At 41.0% G+C, this 22,101-nt stretch overlaps 1 protein-coding gene across 6 annotated transcripts in view; it reads right to left on the bottom strand.

Annotated features, from left to right (window-relative positions):
- The window catches only part of DYNC1I1 (dynein cytoplasmic 1 intermediate chain 1), a 191,371-nt gene that overhangs the window by 129,852 nt on the left and 39,418 nt on the right, over positions 1 to 22,101 (bottom strand). For 5 of the 6 annotated variants that reach the window (XM_082043896.1, XM_082043899.1, XM_082043897.1 and 2 more), the window contains one exon: positions 18,125 to 18,240. The exons of the other annotated variant lie outside the window; for it this stretch is intronic. In XM_082043896.1, the coding sequence (XP_081900022.1) occupies positions 18,125 to 18,240 (116 nt within the window). The remainder of the gene's footprint in view (positions 1 to 18,124; positions 18,241 to 22,101) is intronic. 6 annotated transcript variants of the gene reach the window in all.

Genomic DNA, 22,101 nt, shown 5'->3' on the forward strand with positions numbered 1-22,101 from the left:
TTCTTAAATGCCCATTATTTTTGTAAGTCTGTTTCTATTATTTTTTATCTTTATAAGATTCTCTTTATGTTCTGATAGAATCAGTGTTTCCAATCCAAAAACACTTAAAGGCTATCTATAGTATATCTTACTAATTGTCCATATTCTTCATCATGACAGTATTTCACCTTAAAATGACATGTCAGTCTATGTACATGCAGATATATATCTTTTCAAATGATTGTGCAATATTTCAACTGCAAAGCTATGAAATAATGCACCAAAAATCACTTTCATCACACACTGCTGCCCTGCAACAATATATATGGCAGTGACAGTAAGATTAGAAGAGTGTGAGAAACTCATTTTTTAAGAGTAGGGCTGAGTCATAAGACACTTTTAAAGTAAGCAAGGAAAAATAAATGGACATTTGTACATATATAGAAGTATATAAAATACCTCCTAATGACTGCTCTAGCACTAAATCACTTTGTACTTCAATAAGTCCATAGAATGGGTGAAAGTGTGAGCAGCACAGATTTCCTGTTTCTGTTCCCCAGTATCGTCCTGCCAACAGTTACTATGAACATACATGCACAGATCTCCTTCCAAAGTCTATCACTGGCCCAAATAATCTAGAAGTTTCCCCACTCAGGTCACCTAGAAATGTACCTTGAAGGTACAAGTGTCTTCCATGGCACATCCCTGGATATGTACCTTGGTTGTACCTTGACAACCTACCCCAGTGTTCTTAGCAGCACCGTATGATACAATGCCCTTGTTCTGCATAAGGACTGTGGCAGGTTGGGTTGCATTTCATCCTTCAGCTGAACTGAGAAAACTCCCCTTTTTCAAGCTAAGCTCATTCTTCAGTCCTCAGTGTCGCTGTGGCAGTTTCATGTGCAAATAATCCCTCCCATAAATCAGACTCTCATGCATCTTCTTCCTTTGTTAAATAGCCACTAAGTGCAAAGTATCTACAAACCATGGAAATAAATATTTGGTTTCAGTGGTTTTACTTCTTTCCTGCTTGATTTCTTCTCTCTGCTTTTAACAGTAAGACTACAACCACCACCTGGACTCCAACACTTTCATATGGCCCTGCCTTTCTGCTTGTGCCTGCAAAGAACCCACTGGTCCACTGTCAAGAGTGTCAGTGTTCACAGGCTGATGAAATACTAGCTGTGCATCACTGGCATATGCAGCTAAAACTCAACCCCTGGAGTCTCAAGCTTTAGTCCTTCTCAGGTTTCTTTTACTTTGTTCCAAACAGTGCTTGCCAAAAGTGATTCGGGAACAAAGGTTACTAGTGAAGCATAATGTTGTTTTAGAGCTGGAGACCAGAGGAATACAGAGAGGACCCTCAAAAACTGATCACTTGACAACATTAACCAAAGGTGAAGAGCAGCACTGATTTACCAGGAGATGAGTTGTAGAGCCTTTGATGTACTGACTGATACTGCTTAGTAGACTGCACACCCCATGTTGCATAATTAAATTATGACTTTGTAACTGTGTGATCTTCCCTTCCTCTGGCTCTGCTCACCTCCAGAGACAGACTTCCCATATTGGGATGCACAGGATGGCAGTTCTGAGACTGCCACATTCCCTCCCAGCCTAAATCAGGGTTGTTCTGATTTATACTGCACAGGATCTACTCCACTAGATAACCCCAAAGACAGGACATGACCAGACACCCAGCTGCTGGTACATTTAGTCCAAGAGCTCTCTGTGCTGACTGAGAGAAGCCTCGCCTTCACTGAAGGGTACATCGCAGCTCATCAGACCAAATTTATTTTTTACTTACCCTAAGGAGGCAAAAGTGCAGTGGAGACTACAATAAGAGCATCTGGAATCAGGAGCAATGCAACAAAATGACTCACTAGTCCGTGGTCAGACTTCTTCCAGTGCAGGATGTCAGCTCCTCACATCCTTTCCCTCTGTCACCTCCAGGAGCATCCTCTTAATTTCTTATGAAAACACAAAGATGTCTTTGTGGTTTACAGGACCTCCTCCACTTCCTCATCAGTATTTATTCATTCTTTACAATCTATTATTCATCCACCTGCTCATTCTATTAATCTGGAGTTTTTTTGTCCATCCCTATTGCCAGGAGTTATTCCTTAGCTTACAATGCTCCTACATCTCTTAAGTTCTTTGCCATCCTACCAAGTGCCAAATGTTATCTTTTTCATTATTTTCTCCAAAGACTTTTTCTGATTTAGTTTATGGTGGGTCCTCTCCTGCATGATTTTGTTTCTTCATCAGCTCGGGAACAAGACATATGGTGATTTACTATTGGCTAACCCTTGGAAAATTGTGTTAAAGCTCACAGGTGGATTCAGAAGCTGAAGTCCCTTTCCCCAAGAAAAAGGTCTTATCGCCAGACAACCACTGATTATCAGTCTTCCAGCTGATACACTGAAGGTTCGCCTCCCGGAAAACATCTCCTCTTAGTCAACTTCCAAGGGGGCCATGTAAAGGGCTCTCCCGGCCTCAGTGACTTGGTCAGTGATATAAAAGAGTGATGCTGGCACATGGTGATTTTGTAACCAGTTTCCTATCCAACTCCTCACAATCATTAGAACAAGAAGAATCTTTTATGAAGATGCCTTTCAACATTCATCTAAGTTTTTCCGGTGTCTGCAAAACCACTGGAAGTTTGTAGACTCCATTACTGAGACTGCTCCAGGGATCACACTATTCCCTGTAGAGATGTGAGTTCTTCTAAGCCCTGTTTCTTTGGTCCAAGACATCTTGCTTCATTCATTCCTTCCCTGAGGAACTTGTTCAATATTCTTGCACAACTGAGATCTCAGCATCCAAAGAACCACAGAAAGACAGCTCTGTATTTCAGTTCGGTCACACCCCGGCCCAAGATTTCGAAAAGCAAGTGCTTAAAACAAATCAACAGTGTACCTCTTTTTGAAAGGTCTTGTTTCTAGACAGAAGAAATATTGTCCTAGCACAGCTTGCAGGAAAGCAGACAGGCCATTGCCCTTTTGAGGGACCCTGCACAAAAGCCCCACCAGCACGAGAGATTCAGTAGACTAGAATTCCATCAGTAACTCTAACCATCCATGGGAACGGCCCAGCTCATTGCAGTGTCTCAGCATGTCTCATAAAACACACTGTAACATTTACTAACAGGACTATCTGCATGTTATTGTTCATTTTTATTACAGCAGCACTAGGAGTGTCCATCAATATTGGGACCTTGTGCCTGGTACAGATGTCAGTTTTCAGTGTGTTAACCAAAGGGGACTGGATTATCCAACTTCCTAGTCCCAATATAAGCAGTTAAATAACAAGACCCTTTCATGTCAAATGTGCCATTTGTACAGACAAATGCTCAGCAGCATGGGTCATAAAAGCAAGACCACAAGGATTGTTTCTGGGAAAAAAAATTCTTTAACTTATTTTTAAGATTCATATTCATGTCTTCATGCATGTGCATTTAACCATATACATAATTCACTTAAGTTTAAGAGACCTGCTTTTAAATACTTCACCACTGTGTCATACCATGGAAACTACCTCAGGGCTACGAGGAAGGGGGTTCAAACATCCCTCATATAAAACACATCATTATGCATTAGAGGAAACTTCATTCACCAGAGAAGAATGGCACACCAGCTGGAGGTGAACACCATAAACCACATAAAGTTTTAATTAAATTCGTTAAAAATTCTTTGTCTCTCATTGAGTTTGGAGGCAGATAGAACCCTTTAACAATGGCCAGCATACAGTCAGGTTTGTCAAAACTAATAATAATACAAAAGCATTTGCTCACCCTGGGACATTTTGAAAAAATTGGAGTAAGTGTATTATTTTTGATATGGACATTTATAAATTATTGCAAGATGTGGCCAGTCTTGGAGCAGAGTTGCTGTTTCTATTGTTCATTGGATTGATAAAAGGTGTTAGTAATAAAATGCACATTTTTAGCAGTTGTCAAAGTGAATTGACCTTATTTTCCCCTTTAAACATATATACATATATATAAACATTTTAAATGATCATTATTTCATTGCAGAATGTCTTCTACGACCCATACTGGTAAGTATGATATACAATTATATTTCCTGCCCTTCAGAGCTTGCAGTCTATCAGCAAAGCAGGATACAACAAATAGATGTTACAGCACCAGACCTCTTCCTCCACACACATACACGCCTAATGGCAGACAATCACATTTGCCAGGGGACTAATCATGAGTACAGAGCATGCATAAATATTTGCAGGATTAAGCCTACTAACCAGGCTAAAAGAGGATAGCTATGTGGTTGCTTAGCTCTTATGTAAATGACTTTGTTTTTCAAAGCTGGAAAGCCTTGCAAAATACTTTTATGTTTAATCAAATCCAAATAAAATGATTCTACAATGTACTGAAGGGCTCACATGATGAGTCAGTGACAATGCCAGCTATTTAGACACATGGCAAGCACTTAATTTTGGTCCTAGTCCAGGTCCCATTGAAGCCGGTGGGAATCCTTTCCCTGATTGCAACATGAGCCTTTGTTACTAAATTATCTAAAGCCGATGAACTGTGAAACAGAAAAGTTACTTTTACTTACCATTCCTAATACAGATTTATTAAGGATAATTGTAAACTAGTACTAACTAATTCAGTAATTATATCTGAAAACATGCTCCTTGCACAGCTAAAACATAAGGGTTGGGTATTAATTTTTCATACTTCGTCAAGTCTCTCTGATACAAGAAACATCACATCAAATGAACAGTCCTACAACCTGTGTGATATGGTTGAAAGTGAGGAAAGAGCAGACAAAAGTGTATATACACCTCAGCAAACAGACGTGTGGTTTTGTCCATTTCATAGTCACAGTGCTATAAATCTTACATTTATATCTGTATCCACTCGATGCTCAGTGCTCCTTGGGCAAGGAATTTGACAGGCTGTAGTTCTGTCTTTACTGTAAGGCACATGCCTTGAACAAAATGTGACAGAAACATGCATTTGAGCAACTACACAATACAAAAATTAGCTTGATGGATCAAAATCAATGTTAGCACATAAGCTGTAGTATTGAATCTGCACAACGAAATATTCCTACTAGTTTGAAAACACTATTTAACCAAATAAACAAAATGGCAAAGCCATTTTTCTATTTGTTTGCTGTCCTATTGCCTTTAAATGTCAGCTGTAGAAGTGCCGTCCTCAATTACATAAGTTTCAGAGGAAAACAAGATGCCTGCTTTTTCACTTTGCTTTCACACAGGCACAACAAGCAACTTCAAAGGAGAATAGCTAAGAGACGAAGGAGCTGAAAAACAAGAAATAGCAACAATAATAGTCCCAGAACTGTTTCAGGGGTTAACAGAAAAACACCACATAATGCATTTGCCCATATTCCCATCACAAAATTGTGAGAATTACCTCATCTAGCCTCCAACATCTAAAAATGAAGCTTACAATTTAAATGTACTGGCTAAGGCCTGTAGGCAATGGAGACAAATGGAGACAAATAGAAGGCAATTATTTCACTGTCATGGTAAATACAACAGGTAGCGTAAATTGCCTTCTGGAAGGGTCTGTCTCACTCTTTTGACCATAGAAATTTTACACAAATAGGCTAGGTCCCTCACAGTAGAGCTATTGCATGTGATTGCACTGAAATATTGAATTAGCTACAGAAGGATGCAACTAGTTAGCTTGGATACTAGCATCAATCATGCTACCAGATCAGACAGCTTGTGACAGTTAAAAATCCTAGTAAATTTGGCTCCCGTGAGTTCACTTAGTTCGTGTTTAAATGTTACTGGTCTCCACTAGGAGTAAATGAAGAGAGATACCTATGTCTCTGCGGTGACTGTAGCTCAGTTAGTGATTTCATCTGAATTACACATGTAGACTGTAACAAAGATAAGACTCCTGACATTCACTCCATTGCTCTGTCCCAAAGGCCCTCACTTTGTTCACCAGACAACTTTTCATGACTGCATAATTGAGAAGCAGATGTAAATTTGTTGTGTCTTAACTTACTTAAGCAGCTCTTACATTCTTAAAATTCATGCAAACACCTCAGTGCCTAACTCCTAGGAACACTGCCTGTTTGGAAATCCACAGCTCTGAATCCAAGCTTTCCACAGTCCAGCAAAGAGTAAAAAAGAAGAGTTCCTTATTTCTCATCAGTCCAAACTGTAAGCATGTTATACCAAGCCCAGTTCACATCTGGATCAAATCAAGTAGTTCCATCGGTCTGGAAACCTGGGCACAGACTGAAGGACAGTCTGGGCTAGGGTCCATATTCCGCTTCACAAGGCTGTGTTGGGTTCAGCTTTCTTGGCCTCAATCATCCCTTTAAGTGAATCCTTGCATGTCTCACTCTCGCAGGTAAGAAGGCTGTAAAATGCATGCGAGAAGAGTTTGTGCTGTCTTGTATAAGCTGCTGACAGGATGGCTACCACAGTATGCTTTGAGTCTAGCAAGAAGCAACGTGGGGTCAACTGGCTGCTCCAAGAGAAACTGAGTTCTTAACATGGGAAGTGAGATGACTCAATCCACACCATTTGGCACAGGCATCATGGATCATTCCCTGGGATCACCACCAGAAAAATACAGCCTGTGTAGCTGACCAGACCAGATTCAAGTTCCTACTTCTGGTATAGGCAAGCATCCATTGCTTCTCAGCATCCTCAGCAATGGATCTCCTCCAAAGTAAGGAGTCTATCACCAGATTTTCTATTGCCAGAAAACACCAGAGGGACCCAAATTACCCAATGCCTTTAAGCCCTTGTCTCAGATCCATAAATACCAAGGTAAGATAGGATGATTGCTCTAGATATACAGACAGATCAGTCCTATGTCATGATGATAAAGAAACATTCAGCTAGAATACTAAGCACTACACTCTAGTGCCTGCTCCAACAAATAACTTATCCCAAATCACCCAACAATTTACTGGTTAAAGCATTCACCTATTTGGCAAAGCAAAGACTTGATCCCAAGCCTGTCAGACAAGAAACATCTGAATTTTGGCTACTAAGCTACCAATTTGTCTGAATACGTGTATGTATGAGGTGTAGGTGGCAAGGTTTTGGTATTGGAGGGGCTGCAGGGTTGGCCCCTGTGAGAGCAGACCAGAGGCTGCCCTGTCTTGAACACAGCTGTTTCCACAGCAGACCCACCACAGGACAGAGCTGAGCCCATCCACCACGCTGCTGGTGCCTCTGGGAAAAAATATTTAAGAAAAGGCAAAACATCACATTGTAGAGAGAGGAACGAGGAAAAAAAAGTGAGAAACAGCCCTGTGAGCACCAGCATGAGAAAAGAAGCTGGTGGGGAAAGAAGGTGCTCCAGGGTCTGGAGCAGAGATTCCCTGCAGCCAGTGGAGAGATCATGGTGAAGCAGGTACTGCCCTGCAGCCCAAGGAGGGGACCATGCAAGAGCAGATATCCACACTGTAGCTCACGGAGGGTCCTCCGTGAGCTCACACAGGAGCATGTGGATATTTCTGAAGGAACTGTGGCCCATGGAGAAGCCATGCAGGAGTAGGTTTACTCTGAAGGACTACAGCCAGTGGGCAGGACACAAGAGGAGAAGGAGAAAAGTCTGAGAAGGAAGGAGCAGCAGGGAGGAGCTGCTATGGACTGACCACAACCCCTCATACCCATCCCCTTGCACCACTCGGGCAGAGGGGAGATATTACAGTTGGGATTGAAGGAGTGAAGCTGAGCTTGGGAAAAAGGAGAAGGGGGAAAGGTGTTATTTCAGTTTTGCCTTTGCTTCTTACCACCCAAGTCTATTTTAATTGGCAATAAATTAATTTTCCCCAAGCCAAGTCTGTTTTGCCCATGACAGTAACTGGTAAGTGATGTCCCTGACCTTATTTCACCCCATGAGCTTTATTATCTCATTTTCTGCCCTACCCTGTTCAAGAAGGGAGAGTGAGAGAGTGGCTGGGTTGGCGACCAAAGTAATCCCACCACAATGTATATATCCCCCAGCTTTCATTTGTGAAGTCAACAAGTCAAGGCAATTTTGGGACTCCACTCTTGAAGGTTGGTTTGAGCTGAGTTCTCAACCTGCACACAATCTGTGATGCAGCCTCAGCACACAGAGAGCTCTTCACACAGTCACAGGCAAAATCTTCAGTGTTTTCTGTGTTTCATAGCAGATGAATGGTTGTTTTGAGCATGTTGTTGCTGAGTATCTGGTGCCTAGGAGAGGGAGAGCAAAACCTGAACATCTGGGTGGAGATAACCAGAAACAAAATATGTAACAACCATGATTAAGGGCCAAAATTTCAAAAATTCTCCAGCTCTGCAGTTGGGGACAGACCTTCAGGAAAGGTTCACCTGCAAACCAAGTAGTGAGATCTGAAAGAGTCCTCAAAATCCAGCAGCTGCTACCAAGACCAGTGGTGCTATTTATAAGTGCAGGGATCTGCCTGTGCCAAACTTTGAGGAGCTGGACCCATTTTGAGCTCTGATGTGGCAAACTTCAGAATGTGAGCAGGGTGAGGAAAGCAAAAAAGAAAGGAGTATCCACAGCAACAACATGCAGTTGTAGGCTTAAACTAAGTGTGAAACTTCATGGCTCGAGTGTAACACATTTTAGAAGAATAACTATTATATTCTCACTTCCTGTGGGCCTTAAGTAGGACATTCACTTGCAGGAAGAGCTAGCACTGTTTTGGAGGTTACGGCCAGGGCATACATCTAAATTAATTGTGGCTCAGAGTGAATTATTCTAAGTTTATTTAAAATAAGATAGATGGGCAAGTGGCTGCCAGGGTCTGGTTGAAAAGTAACATTATTTGTGGAGACAGTCTATTGTATTGCAGCGAAAGAGAATTCCATTTTCTATTAATAGTGGCCAGTGGGAATTCACACTGAGACTTTAACTTCACTGACATATCCATTTCATTAAAAGTTTCTTCATACAGATGCTTTCTTCAGTTTTTGTAGTAACTATTAATGTGTGTGAACAAGCAAAGGGATTCTCCAGAAAGGATCCAGCTACCATTGATGTTGAAGGAGGGATTCTCAAGTACTTCAGATGAGATCTACAATTAATCTTTATCATAAATACAGCATGGCTTTACACAACCCTGGGAGTGCCTCTGGGGAGGGAGAAGGGGAGCTCAGGGTTGCCACTGGAGGGCTCTGCCCAGGTGCTGGGGTCAGGCTGTGAAGATGCACTTGGTGAACAAAGACCCAGCTTGGGATGCATCCCCATTCAGCTTTATGGTGGGTAATAATGTGGTGTGTGCCAAACCCCCTTCATTCTGCCCAATCCAGCCATTTGGCTCCCTCTCCAGTTGGTCTGAGGGCAAGCAGCTGACACTCCTCCAGCCAAGGCAGGCAGGTGGCCTCTCCTATGACAATGAGCCAATTAAAGGAGACTACAGAGGGGCACAATCAGCCAGCTTCTTAAGCTGTGGCTCAGCTATAGAATTGAAGATAGAGAGGTGATGAACAGGAGAATTTTCGGCTGCATAATTTTTGACCCAGTACATTAGCAGTGTGGGTTAAAACAGAGGAGGGGATTTTGACATGTGAATATTTTTCCTTTCTTTGAGCCACAAGTGCCAAGAAATAAATTGAGAAATGTGAAGTAACAGAGCAGTGGGGGTTTTTTGTTTTGTTTTGTTTTTTGTTTTGTTTTTTTTTGTACATCTTTTTAACACTACTAATGAAGGGCTTTCCACATTATGGCCTGTGTCTATTTCAGCCCTAATTTTATATCTACTTACAGGATTAGAAAGATTAAGTGCTACTTAGACCACTGAGGATTAATAACTGCTACTTCTGCAATGCACGTTTTTCTTAATCTTGTCATTAATTCCAGCAGAGATTGGTCCATGTTACAAAGCCAGAGTTTGCCAAAGGTTACTAAACACGTAATAGAAGGAGCTGGGCATTAGTTTTCTGGTATATACTGAATAGGCACCATCCTTCAGGCTAAATAAGGAATTACAGGCATGGCAGGAAAAAGCATGCTTTGTTTCTGAAGAAAACAAAAAGCTATGTCTTCATTGTTCTGTTAGAAGCACTGTTAATCCAGATTTCCCCCTTTTTACATTTTCATATCTATAACTTCTGATTTGAGCACTGGAATACGTACAACACATTGTTAATTCAAAGCATATTCAAATAGAACTGAAATGATACATATGGTAAAATAAGAACTAGGAACATGTGAAAATGGCAAATGGAGAAAAACTGGCCGCTGTCTTTTCACTGTCTGCTGACTGAAGAAATCACGGTGCTGTTCATTAGTGAGTCTCCTTCTGTTTTCATGTTAAAGCTCAGTTGTAACACAGTGATTTGGTTGCTTGAGGGGAACACATAACAAATCAGTTCGATACAGCAGTTGTTCATGTGTAAAACATGGCTGGGATCTTTTCCAGAGAGGAAAGACTTAGAGGAAAGTTTTCATTTCCAGCCAACAAAAGATTCCATTTGCATACAGGTGTTACAGGGCTTCTCTCTGAATTAATGGATCACTGCTAGTTTCAGATGTCAGGACACAAAGACGGGTCAAAGGCACTGTGAGATGACTTGCAGGTAGTTAAAGGAGCTTGAGGTCAAGGCTGCTAACACCAGAGCTCTTGTTTTCCACCAAGTGACGCCAGATGTACCAGGATCGTATTCAATTACAGATTTCCCACTGCCAACTAAAGGAGCAGGTTGGGTTCCACACAAAGAGGCTGAGTACAACATTTTTGGTTTATTGTAGGATAGACTAGCCTCCTCTCTCTTGGGTGGAGGATGGGATCCACTTGCTCAAAAGCACAGAGCAAGGATCATCCATGACGATCAAGCAGGATCTGCAAGGAAGGAAGGTAGAGCATGGATCTTCCCCATGCTGTCTGCAGAGGCTTTGAAGCGGTATTCCTTCCATGCACAGAATGGCGCTTGCACACCAGTCTCCTCCAAGGCAGCCATAACCTAAAATCTGGCTCCTCGTTTCATTGAGAAAGGCAGTTAACCTTTCTGGTTTGTTCCTCTTCTTCCGGAGCCTGAATGGTTTAGAGAAGGTGTGAGGGCAGTTGTGACAAGTCTGTTGTTCTCCTTCCAGCCTTGCAAATAACTATTAGATGTGTTTCCTGGGCTTGCGTTTAACGCAGAGCTACCTCATGCAAGAGAAACCAGGTTCTGCAGAAGACCTGGGCCACTTCGGAGCAGGAAACTCTCATGCATGTGGGTCTGGTTTTCAGGAGACCTTCCAAGGATTTTGTTAGGATTGTGGAAGAGCTGCAAAGAGTCAAATTTCTCTGTCTCTGCGTAATGAAATGATCAGGGACGAAGTCTAAGATCCCTAAAGCGTTTTTCTTCCACAGACCTCCTATTGTGTGCGACCAGGTCCAATCTTCCCTCTGTTAAATCAGTTCTTAGTAGATAATCCCCTGAGAATTACTGATGCTTAATAAATTCTTAGATCTGCTTGTTCAAAACCATTTAGTATTAAGAAGGCTTTCTGCTGAAAACTATCTGAAAACCATCTTGACTATAAGAAAAACCCTCATCCAGAAGTCTTTAGAGAGGACCTGGGAGGAGAGACAGAGAACAGGAACAAATACTGCAGCAATGATCGCTGGTAAATATACTCGTAGACTGTGGATGGAAACAGGCCACCTTTTAGGAATGGAGTGGGATTGTCTTATAGAAATCCTATTTTAGCTGATGCATGCTACATATTTCAGATTAGTCATTTGATGTCTCCTCCTGCCCTCAAACACCAAAATGTGCAGGACCACAGACTATGGCCTCTTCATTCTTCGTCCCAGAAGAACCCCTTGTCAGTGTCAAATACATTATTCTGCACACCAAAACCACAGAAACACATTTTTCAAAGCCAAGCCCTTATCCTAATTCTGTACTACATAAAATTATCATGAGCCAGCTGGCGAAGAAATCCTTTATCAGTATACACCTAATGTCTGTAGCTTGCAAGGAGTGGAACAGAGATCCACCACACCTGGTACCTGCCTGATGTGGCTGTCCTGGAGAATATGTATTTTAGCAAACTGTACTTTACAAATTGTACTTCAAGAAGGGATGGGTAAGAACAAGGGATTGCAGCTGATTTCACTAGTGTATTATTCCCCTGGATTTTTGTCATAATGCCTGTAACTGAATTTTTAAGGCTTTTTAAACGTTTCTAGATAGTATCTTTTTCCTCAACTTGGTCTCTTCTCACACTTCTTTCATCAGCACTTACATTCATACAGCTTTTCAATGGTACGACTCAAGTATCTTCTATTAAGTATAGTTCTTGCTTCAGACAAAAGATGAGGGGAGTGTTTTGCTGCAGGTCACACCAGCATCCCTCCCTCTCCTCCAGCATCCCTTTGGGATGACGAGTCAGTTCATCACTTTAACACCAGAGGGAGCTGTCTGAATACCTTGGAAAGATTTTTCTGCCCAATTTAAATTAGAAAAATAAATAAATATTCCACCTTTGAAATCTCCATGTTTAGAAAAGAGGATGCAGTTGTGACGGGCATAAAGAGGAATTATTGAAAGACTGTTATATAGTGCAATACCTCAAATCTGTCTTCTGTTTCATTCTAGTCTCATCCAATCTTGTACAGTCTGGTACAACCGTACAAAATAAGCTTTGTTGGTTTAATCAAACAAAGCAGTTTTGAATTAGAGTGTTTATGCCAGCTATTGAGATCCACAGTACGACCCCGATGGATGAAGGTTTGAGATGAAAAGGCAAACTAGATTTTTATAGCTAACTAAAACCACTCAGTGATACATGATACTTCCTAGGACAGACTATAATATTTCTTACAAAATTAGTGTTCATCAGTACTAATAATAAGGCTCTGTCTCTTTAAAAACAGAACTTCTGCTTTAACACTGATTCATGTTTAGGTTGTATCCTCTTTTGAGTAGTGATTTCTGTCCCAATTCTGCTCTGCTTTCCACCACCTTTTGTTTACAACAGAGGATCTCTGCTTCACACCTCCCCTCCCCCCGCAATTATATCCAATGCTTTTCCATCACACATATTTTCACGTATCTTGACGCATATGTTGCATGCATGGTGATGCACAAATGTTCATCTGCATTTCTATTCAACGGGTCCAGACTTGTCTTGTCCTTTTCAGATTGGATCTGAGCTCTAAGATTCTCTGGAAGGGAAAAGCCGAAATAAGCTGTTTAACTTAACCCTCACCTTCTGATCCATGAGCTCTAGACAGATTGGGCATGAGAAAGCTCAAGTATGATCTTGCTTAGTTCTGGGACTGGCTTTTGTAAAGTACAGCATGCATTCACAGAGCTAGAGCTGAGCTACACTCAGACATGGGAAGGCACAGCAGGTCTGTTGCAGAATTTGCTGTGCTACAGGTCTGCTGTCTTACAGGACAAGACGGAGCCAGAGCTCCACACTGATTAAACCTGGAAATCTCAGTCCCTAACAATCAAAGTGAAAATACCTTTATCTATGGATTTAATCATTGAACTTCCAGATGCCTGACTTGTTTTCACAGCGTGGGGGCTTCTCAGTCCTAATCACATGTAATTCCTCATCTGATTACCAAAACTCAAAGTAGGACACAGCCTTCACATGGTGTCAGTGTATGACACTTTTAGTCATATGCAGTTTACTCAGCAATGAGAAACCTACATTATTGTGCCTACATGAAGTGCTCTGCTATCAAGCTAGCCAGTGAAGAACCAGTCAATGCAGTCAATGGCACCTAGAGAGAGTTTTGGTTCACCCTACAGTAGTCACTTACATTTGGTATCACAAACAAATACCTAAACTCGCGTATCTTGGCCTCAAAAGTCTTAGACTGTGAGCAGAACTCTCCTCCCTCAGTGATTTAAAAAGGATACCTTTCAGGAACATTAGGTCAGAGAATTACAGTGTCAGAGAGATGCAGAACCCAACCAAGCTTCTGGAATTTCACCTCTGTTTTGCCACTTCATTCCAGTCCACTTCCAAATGGAGTAGAGGGCTTATTTTTCCTCTTTGCCTAATAGTCAAAACATCCTCATTTTTTGAGTACAGCAGATAAGCAGATGGAGCATGGGCCTGAATTGCTTTCTTTACCAGAACTGGGTGAACGTTTGTGATGTAGGATAAGATTATCCTGCTCAGGAGGTGAGTATGACAACATATTTGTTTTCCCCACATGAACAACTATCTTTTGAAGATTATAAAGAGGTGAAGTACACAGGACCTCCATTGTTCTAGAAAGGCAGATCTTCTTCCCCTGTATATGGGATCCACTTTTTCAGAAATGCATTTCAAACTAACCTATTTGCAGTGACAGTCTGGTAAGCCAGAAAAACTATAATATCTCATTTTATTGATGAAGAAGTAGTTTGTGCTTCACAGAAGAGGAATAACAACATCCCTGACACTGGTCAGCAAAGCCAATGAGCTCACAGACCTTCACCTTCTTGCTGCCCCCTTTGGTTTTGAGGGAAGACAGATCTCCCTTCTCCCAGAGGATGATCTCCCTTCTCAGTGCAGGTACAGTGTGATGTTTCCCTCACCGAGATTTTACATTCTGGCCCATTGGAGAGCAGGAGAACAGTGAGCTGGAGCTGAGGTGGGCAGCCAGCAGAGTTGAATGTATAGGCTGTTTTCCTATCTGCAAAGGCAGCTTGTGGGCAGACATATAGACCTCCTTGCACTACTGTACAGCAGTGTGGGATCCACCCTGGCAGAGGTCAGGGCATGGCTTTCCTGTTCCTGCTTTCTCCTAGGTGTGCCTTCAGCAAAGGGCAGCACTGCAGTGCTTCGGAGGGTCCAACCATCCCAGGCTATGTGGGGCTGCCATTCTGGGGCAATGTGACAGTCTCTGTACTGTGAACGAATGTGTCACAGAGACCACTCAGAAAACATTTGGCATAGTCTAGGTATTAATCAACTCCAGAATGGAAAAAGCAGCACAAGTGAAATGTCTCTCAATGCCTATGAATACCTAAATTCAAGTCCAATTATAGAAGGAGGAGGGGAAAAGTAAAGAGCACTTCTTTTCTTAGGCTCCAGAGCCAAGATCTGGGTGTTTTTGAAGTCATCCTACAAGGAAGAATAGAAAAGGCTGAAGCTTACTGTGACCTAAATAAAGCAAAAGAATTAGGTACTTGTGATCAAAGGGCTGAATGATGCATATACACATCTCCCTAAATAATAGAGTGGGTGGGGGAAATGACATGTCATTATTCCTCTGAAATAAAGTGATTTACCTATTCTGAAAAGAGGAGTTAATCTGTTTTTACACAGTGAAGAATAATGCCACATTATTTCTTCTAAAATTAGCAGCTGACAAGCTGAGACTTCAGTTCTCATAGCATCTGGCTCTCTGGCACCACACTGTACTTACCACAATGAAGGTCTACTTTTACCAGTTTTACAAGGATTGGTGGGGAATAGCCATTACCACAAAGGCCTACATTCACCGAACTCCAGAACAGCAGTAGGTCTAAGGTACCTCAGACTTTCTTTCTAGAGAAGCAATGTGCATAAAACCTGATACTGACATTTCAAAAAAGCTGCAGAACTTTGAATGGATTCAAAGTCCTCTTTCAGTGGCTTAATCATACAGGAGAGGTCTTTCTATCCAGCTGTACCCTTCATTAGTCGTCTTCCAAACCAGAAGCAAACATGTGACAATCTCATCGTAAAATTCCACATTTTGACATTTCCAGTGTCCAAGGCAGGCAGTGAAAGAGTGAATTCTGAAAGCTGAAGTCAGACTTATCTAAGTAAATAAGTGGTTTCCTTTTTTCTTTTCTCAAACTCTAAATCTTCAGACACTGAATAACCGAGCACATAACCATAGTAATGGCTGAATAATTTATCTTGAAAAGATAATGGCTATATTTTATCACACGAATGCATAGGAACAGCGTAGAGACTTCTCAAAACTGCTCGCCTGAGGAATTCCCTCTGTTTGCTGTTCATGTTTCGAGTGACAGCATGAAGGGCTCAGCATTCACAAAGAGACTTGGGAGACTGAAAACCTGAGAAGTCATTTCCATCAGACCTGGGAGACGAAAATCACAGAGCTTATTTACCCCCTAGAGAGTTTCCAATTAAATACCATTTCAATGAAATAACCAAAGTTTCCTGGCTCTCCTTTACTGATGCAGGGCCATATTCATGTCCAAGTTATGTGCAGAGAATTCCCAGCAGCAGATTTGAAAGGAAATGTAAGTTAAACTTTCCCTTCACCACAAATCTGAGACAAGCGATCGGGTGATATTTTCTCTGTGTTTAAGTATTAAAATTTCACTTTTGTTGATGTTTTTCCTTGCCTGTGATGACACAGATAATACGAAAGATAATAAATCCAGTCACCAAAACCACTTATCACCATTTGACATTTCCCATCACAGGTTTGGCCTGGGCAGTTTAAAGTCCACCACTTTTTATGTTTGCACTTATCTTCTTTCATCCAAGTAAGGAACAAGAGAGAACCAAGACAAGCCACACTGCCCTTTGTGCTTGCTGTCCTGACTGCCAGGCTCCACAGCAGCACACTGTTGGTTTTGGTTGTTTGGGGTTTTTGTTGGTGTTTGGGATTTTTTGTTTGTTTGTTTTCTTTTTGTTTTCCTTGAAAGGTAGGTGACTGTCCTCTTGTCTACTCAAGAAAAGGATTTTGTAACAGTTGAAGAGCTCCTTGGAAAAAGAAGAACTTATTGGAAGAAGTTGCTTCCTCAAGAGAGGTTGGCCTGTTTAGAAAGGCACGTCAGCTACCGAGTGCTGGAGTTGCAGGACTGAGAGAGGTGAACACATCGAAGCTGTGTCTTCAACTCCCTGTATCCATATGCTCTTACAGTGAATAGAGGCCCTGTGTCAGGGAGGAAGGGCATCATCTCCATCTGATATAACAATGACTCCAGGATAATGCTGCAGGGTTGAGCACCTACTGGTCTCAAGCCAGGAAGGCAAGGCCTTGGGGGTAAACCCCATCTCAAAGCTTCAGCAGTCCTCAGAGAGGTGAGCAGAGGTTATCCGGGTTGAACCAGGGAGGCTTCTGAGGCAGCCTCTCCGTCTGAGAAGGCAAAGCTGTCAGGACATGCTGCTCAAGAAGCAGCATCCAAGCAATAGGGTTGTATATGCTTGAAGGTGCTATTTCATACAAGAGATGACCGGAGTAAAGTTGTGGTCTGGGAAAGCAGAATGTGAGTATCTAGCTCAGCAGTTTTCATTTCTGGTTTTGTAAAGGCAGACCTGGTAACCCAGTTGCAGAAAAAAACCTAGCTATGTTTATCACTGTATCTTCCTTGACAGTAAGTTATGTTTAGACAGATTTTGTTGTACACCTTTTGCAACATACATGAATCTTCTTCTGTATGGAGCCTAGTGGGGTTCTACACTATCTACTGCAGGAAAGCACCTAATTGTTTAACTTTTCTTCATCCTTCATTGTTAACAGCAAAAAATAGAGTCAAGACTGCCTTCAGTACTTCTTCTACCTGCTTTGTTATAGTGTGTAAATTACATCAGGCTAAAGTACATTTTTGCATTCAGTTAAAATGGTTTCAACTGACCTGCAATCAGTGTTCTGCAGTACAACACTGGCAAGTGTGTAGTCTAAGGAACAGACAGATCAGCACTCCCCTACTAACTACTCCACATGTTTACTTGTCAACAGGAAAGCCGAGCAGCAAAGAAAGATATGTATCTGTCAGCAGAGAGAAAGCAGGACTGTCCACATCAAATATGTAAACCTCCTTTTTCAGCACACAAAACTAAACTGTAACTTGTCCTAAGATTCATGTACTGGAGGGGGACACAATTACACTGATCAAATATCTAAGGGCAACTTCCCGTCACAGCCTCTTTACAAAGCACAGAATGAATAACTTCCTTGAGAAACCAAGAAAAATTGAATAAAGCACCATTTTAATTATATTCATAATGATTTATTTGAAAATATGCTCTCATTATACTGTTATCTAAGCACAGCCCATTGTAAGGCAGAAGTAGTTTGGCTCCACCCGAATTTAAAGTCATTATTATAATTATTCTCACCAGAACAGTCATTAATCACACAAACAATACCTGGCTTGCAGAAAATATGTGAGAGGTAGCTATATTATGATTTACTATTATTTTTCTTACATTCTTTAACTCTTACTCAAATACTTATTTTCTATGAAAATGGTTTTTTTTGAAAAAAAGTACTAACAATCTTACCTTCAGATTGATGCGTGGCAAGAGGTGTCTGTGTCTCCTTGGAGTATGATACCACTTCCCGAGGTAAGAAATCAACCTGGGTAATCTTTGACACCCCTAGTTTGTGCAGTCTGCGTCTAAGATGGAATACATGACATCAAAAGGTTAGTTGTGTTAAATGTAAATCAGAAGCAAGAATGAGAGTGTTTGCTTTTATGAATAGGGTAAAAAAAATACTTCAGTGTTTGCTAAGATAAAACACAATACACTGTGCATGAGAAGTACCTAATTGCAGTGAAGAAAAATGACCTGGGAACCATTTGCCATAATAAAGTACAGTTACTGAACCTCTAGATCATGCTGCTGAGAGGGACTGTAAATGGGAGAGAGAAATGACCAGATTTTGCCCCTTGTAACATGCAACAAGATTCCCTTTCATACCATCATTACTGCAATGTTCTGCCTGCTCAGAGTTAATCCTCAGCCTGAGATACACAATACTGGAAAGGGTATGGTGGGTGTAAACCAGGCTGGATTAGAACTGTCAGATGTTCACCTGAGAGCAATAATAGAGCCTTTAACTGGCAAGGTAGGTGATTTCTATAAAGGAGATTCTCCCTTCTACAGGTGTCATTAGTAGTGGAACTGATGTAGGTTTATGATTAGTAGAGTCCTAATGCAAGGGTTGGAGGGGAGCTCTGAGACACAGCTGGAACATGGAAGTATAGCCTTCTTCTTCTACTACTTCTCTAACTTTAAACAAACCATATGAAATAAATCAGTAAAGCCAACTAACTGTAAATGAGTGAGAGAAAAGGAAGAGAGACAGCTGAACGTGGTCATTAACAGTGTTAGTCATACACAGTTCACTCAACAGTGAGAGGAAAAAAACTCTATTTCTTGAATATTATTTGACTGTCTGTAGGGAGGGAAGAATAAACAAACAGTTACTTTCAAGTGTTTTACTGGAAAAAATGCCAGCTTTCAGCAGAGAAAATAATATGCAAATCAACGACATAAATCCAGTTAACTAGATGAATAAGAGCAAGCACACTTTTACATTTATGGGAAATAAATTAATGGACATGATGTTTCTGAACTGCCATATCATTACAGAGAGGAATCTGGAAAAGCAGAAAATTCATACACATTATCCATATCTCCTCCATTTTCAAGACTGTCAGAAGAACAGAGGTCAGAGGGGTTTTGATCTAATTAATTTACAGAGGTTTAGGTATTCAATTAAGATTGATGTCTGAAAGGAAATGGGAGTCTCAAAAGGAAATTGTTATCACTGGATGACACCTACTGAACTCTTCATGTGGTTCATACTACATCAGCTATATATTTTTCTAATCTGTCTTACCAGCTGAGTTGTTATTAAGCTTAATGCAATTAGATTCATCAGGTAATTGGTAGGAATTAGCCCTATCATATAACAAACCACTAGAGCAGGAAAATAGTTGTTACAGCTCTGAGTCTTTTTCCTTTTCAAAAAGGAAAAATAAACAAGTCTTCCTCCTTACAACCATTTGTGACTTTGGCAATATGAACTAAAGCTATGACTGTCTGAAAATCCTTCAGAAAAACTTCTGTGCCATTACCAGGGACAGAAGAACTTCTGCAGTTTGTGATATACTTCAGCTAATTGAAGTTTTAGCAGCATTACATTTTTGTAGCTTCTTTAACTGAGGGTTTGTGTGAATTCAAGCTTTAATAAATATCTCACCCCAGCAAAATCTCAATTGCTTTTCCCTCTTTCAGCACCAGATGTGCAATCTCTGTTGCCTACTTGGTCAGTTAGGCTTCCCTGTGTAACCAGTTCCCTGTTGCCCCAGGCTGCTGGTTCCATTTACTGAGATTCTTAAGCCTTCTGCATTGAAAGAGCTTCTTGACTGTGGTCTTGGTTAAGTAAAATCTCTAATTATGTGTCTAATCCAGACTAATTAGAACCTCACCTAATTCTAACAACAGTTCCACCATGAGGTCATGCCATAACTCCTCAGCTGCTGAGGATGGGGAACATTGATTCAAATGGAGAGCTGGGTACAACTGGTAGTTGAGTTAACCTCTTTGTAGACTGCTAACCATCCCAGAGCCTTGTGCTGAGAGAATGTGCGGAATTTTTCACTTAAAACTTTTCTAATTCAGGAATTGCTGATGCTTGTACAAACATCTAGTGTCACCCATATCCTGGTAAGTACTGGTGAAAACAGGGAGGATCATGGCCCTTTAGTTCTTTTTGTCCCTATTAAGCAACCTGTCATGGTTCTCATGTAACTAAAAGCTGGCCTAGCCCTTGACCCAAAGCCCTTAGGGACAACTGGAGCATCCTTTCAGTGTCTGGACTCTACTAAATATGGACTGTAATGTTCTAGTCTCTAGTTCTTTTTAGGGCAGCACTAAGCTGCCTATTGCTTTCCCATTCCCATTTTTCATCTGAGGTGCTCACATAATTCTTATAATTTACAGTTCGCTGAATATTCATCTTAGAGACCACAAAAGCTTTGAAGGATTCCTTTCAAAACTGCTTATGGGATGCCAGCAGGAGGACAGTGACTAAAGCTCATGCATTAAAATTTATTTCCCTGTCTGTAGGTGCCACAAGAAAGATGTCTGTGCTAGAAGTGTTTCGCTACACACAGAATTCAATTGCTGACTGCAGAACTTTTTTTTTTAAATTGTGGTTTGGTTTTCATGGGGTTTTTTGTTTGTTTTTTACCTAGTCTCATGGCACCAGAGGAAATTCTGGTCCTCTCTCTGACTCTGCCTTGGTTTTGAAGACAGTTTTCTTTCAAAAGCAGCAGGACTTCCATTACAGAGCATACCTGTGGATTTACTCTTTGGTGTGCTTCTTTTCTGTGTTTGCACTGACTGCTCATAAAAGATCAAAGTCTTGGGGCTATACACAGAGCTATCTTTTCTCAAGTCAAACAAAGGAACTTGCCTTGCACAGCTATTTGAGGAACTCTGCTCCCAGCAGTGCTCATCTTTTAATCCAAACTCCTGGGAAAGGATAGCTGAGATTTCTAAAACTTCTGTACATTAAACCAAAAAACTCTACCTTTTTGGCATGGTCCAGGTAAAATTGTAGAAGCTGGATCTATTTGAAGCCACACTCAGGTGGAAATTACAAACATTCTTAACAGTTCTGGATGTGGATAAACCCTGTTTAGAAAGCTCTCTGGAGACTTTCCACTCCTCCTGATCTTTCCTGGTGAACAGCCCTAACATCCCTAACTGCAGCTGGGAGCACTGTCAATGAGGAGTCAAAGGGAAATGGTTGTTTTTCTTATAGAATGGTGAATGAATTTCATGTGGACTAGTAAAAGCATAAGACACTTGCCTGGAGACCCAGACAGGTAAGGCCATAAGTTCAAAGGCAGAGCAATTTCTTCAACATAGAGATTTGGTTTTGCCTACAACTCAAGTTCTCAAGAACTTGAGGGACTGCTATGTATCCTTTTTTAAAGAAACAGTTTATCCTAAATATCTCTGCAGGTAGGTATTTCTAAATTATTTAAATTAACTAATTTTTTTAGATGCTTGGGGTAGAGTAGTTCAATCCCAAACCAAATAATACTAATTTTAGCTCTAGAATAATTTTTAAAATGCTTGATTAGCCTGAACTCAACTAAGACAGCAATTCTTCTTGGACTATGATCATATCTAAGTGCACAATTAGAAGCACATACACAGCTCCTAAGGAAAAAGGGGAAATGGTTACTGCATGTGGAAACAGCGTAACTATTGCAGGCAGGAAGGAGGAGAAAAAGTACCTTGCAAATGATTCAGAGAGAAAAGTCTGAATCAATAGGTACAAACAAGAACAATGTAACTGTACATGCACATTTAAGTGCCACAATAATAACATTTCATCTGTAATGAAATTGTTATTTGTATTGTGTTTCAGGCAACAGAAATAGCAGCTTATCTTTTCACAAGCTTCTCTAAATAGTTTTTGGGTTTGTTTTGTTTTTCCACAAAGATGGCTTTGC

This window comes from Streptopelia decaocto, assembly GCF_964273445.1.
Source record: "Streptopelia decaocto genome assembly, chromosome: 2".
NCBI lineage: Eukaryota > Metazoa > Chordata > Aves > Columbiformes > Columbidae > Streptopelia > Streptopelia decaocto.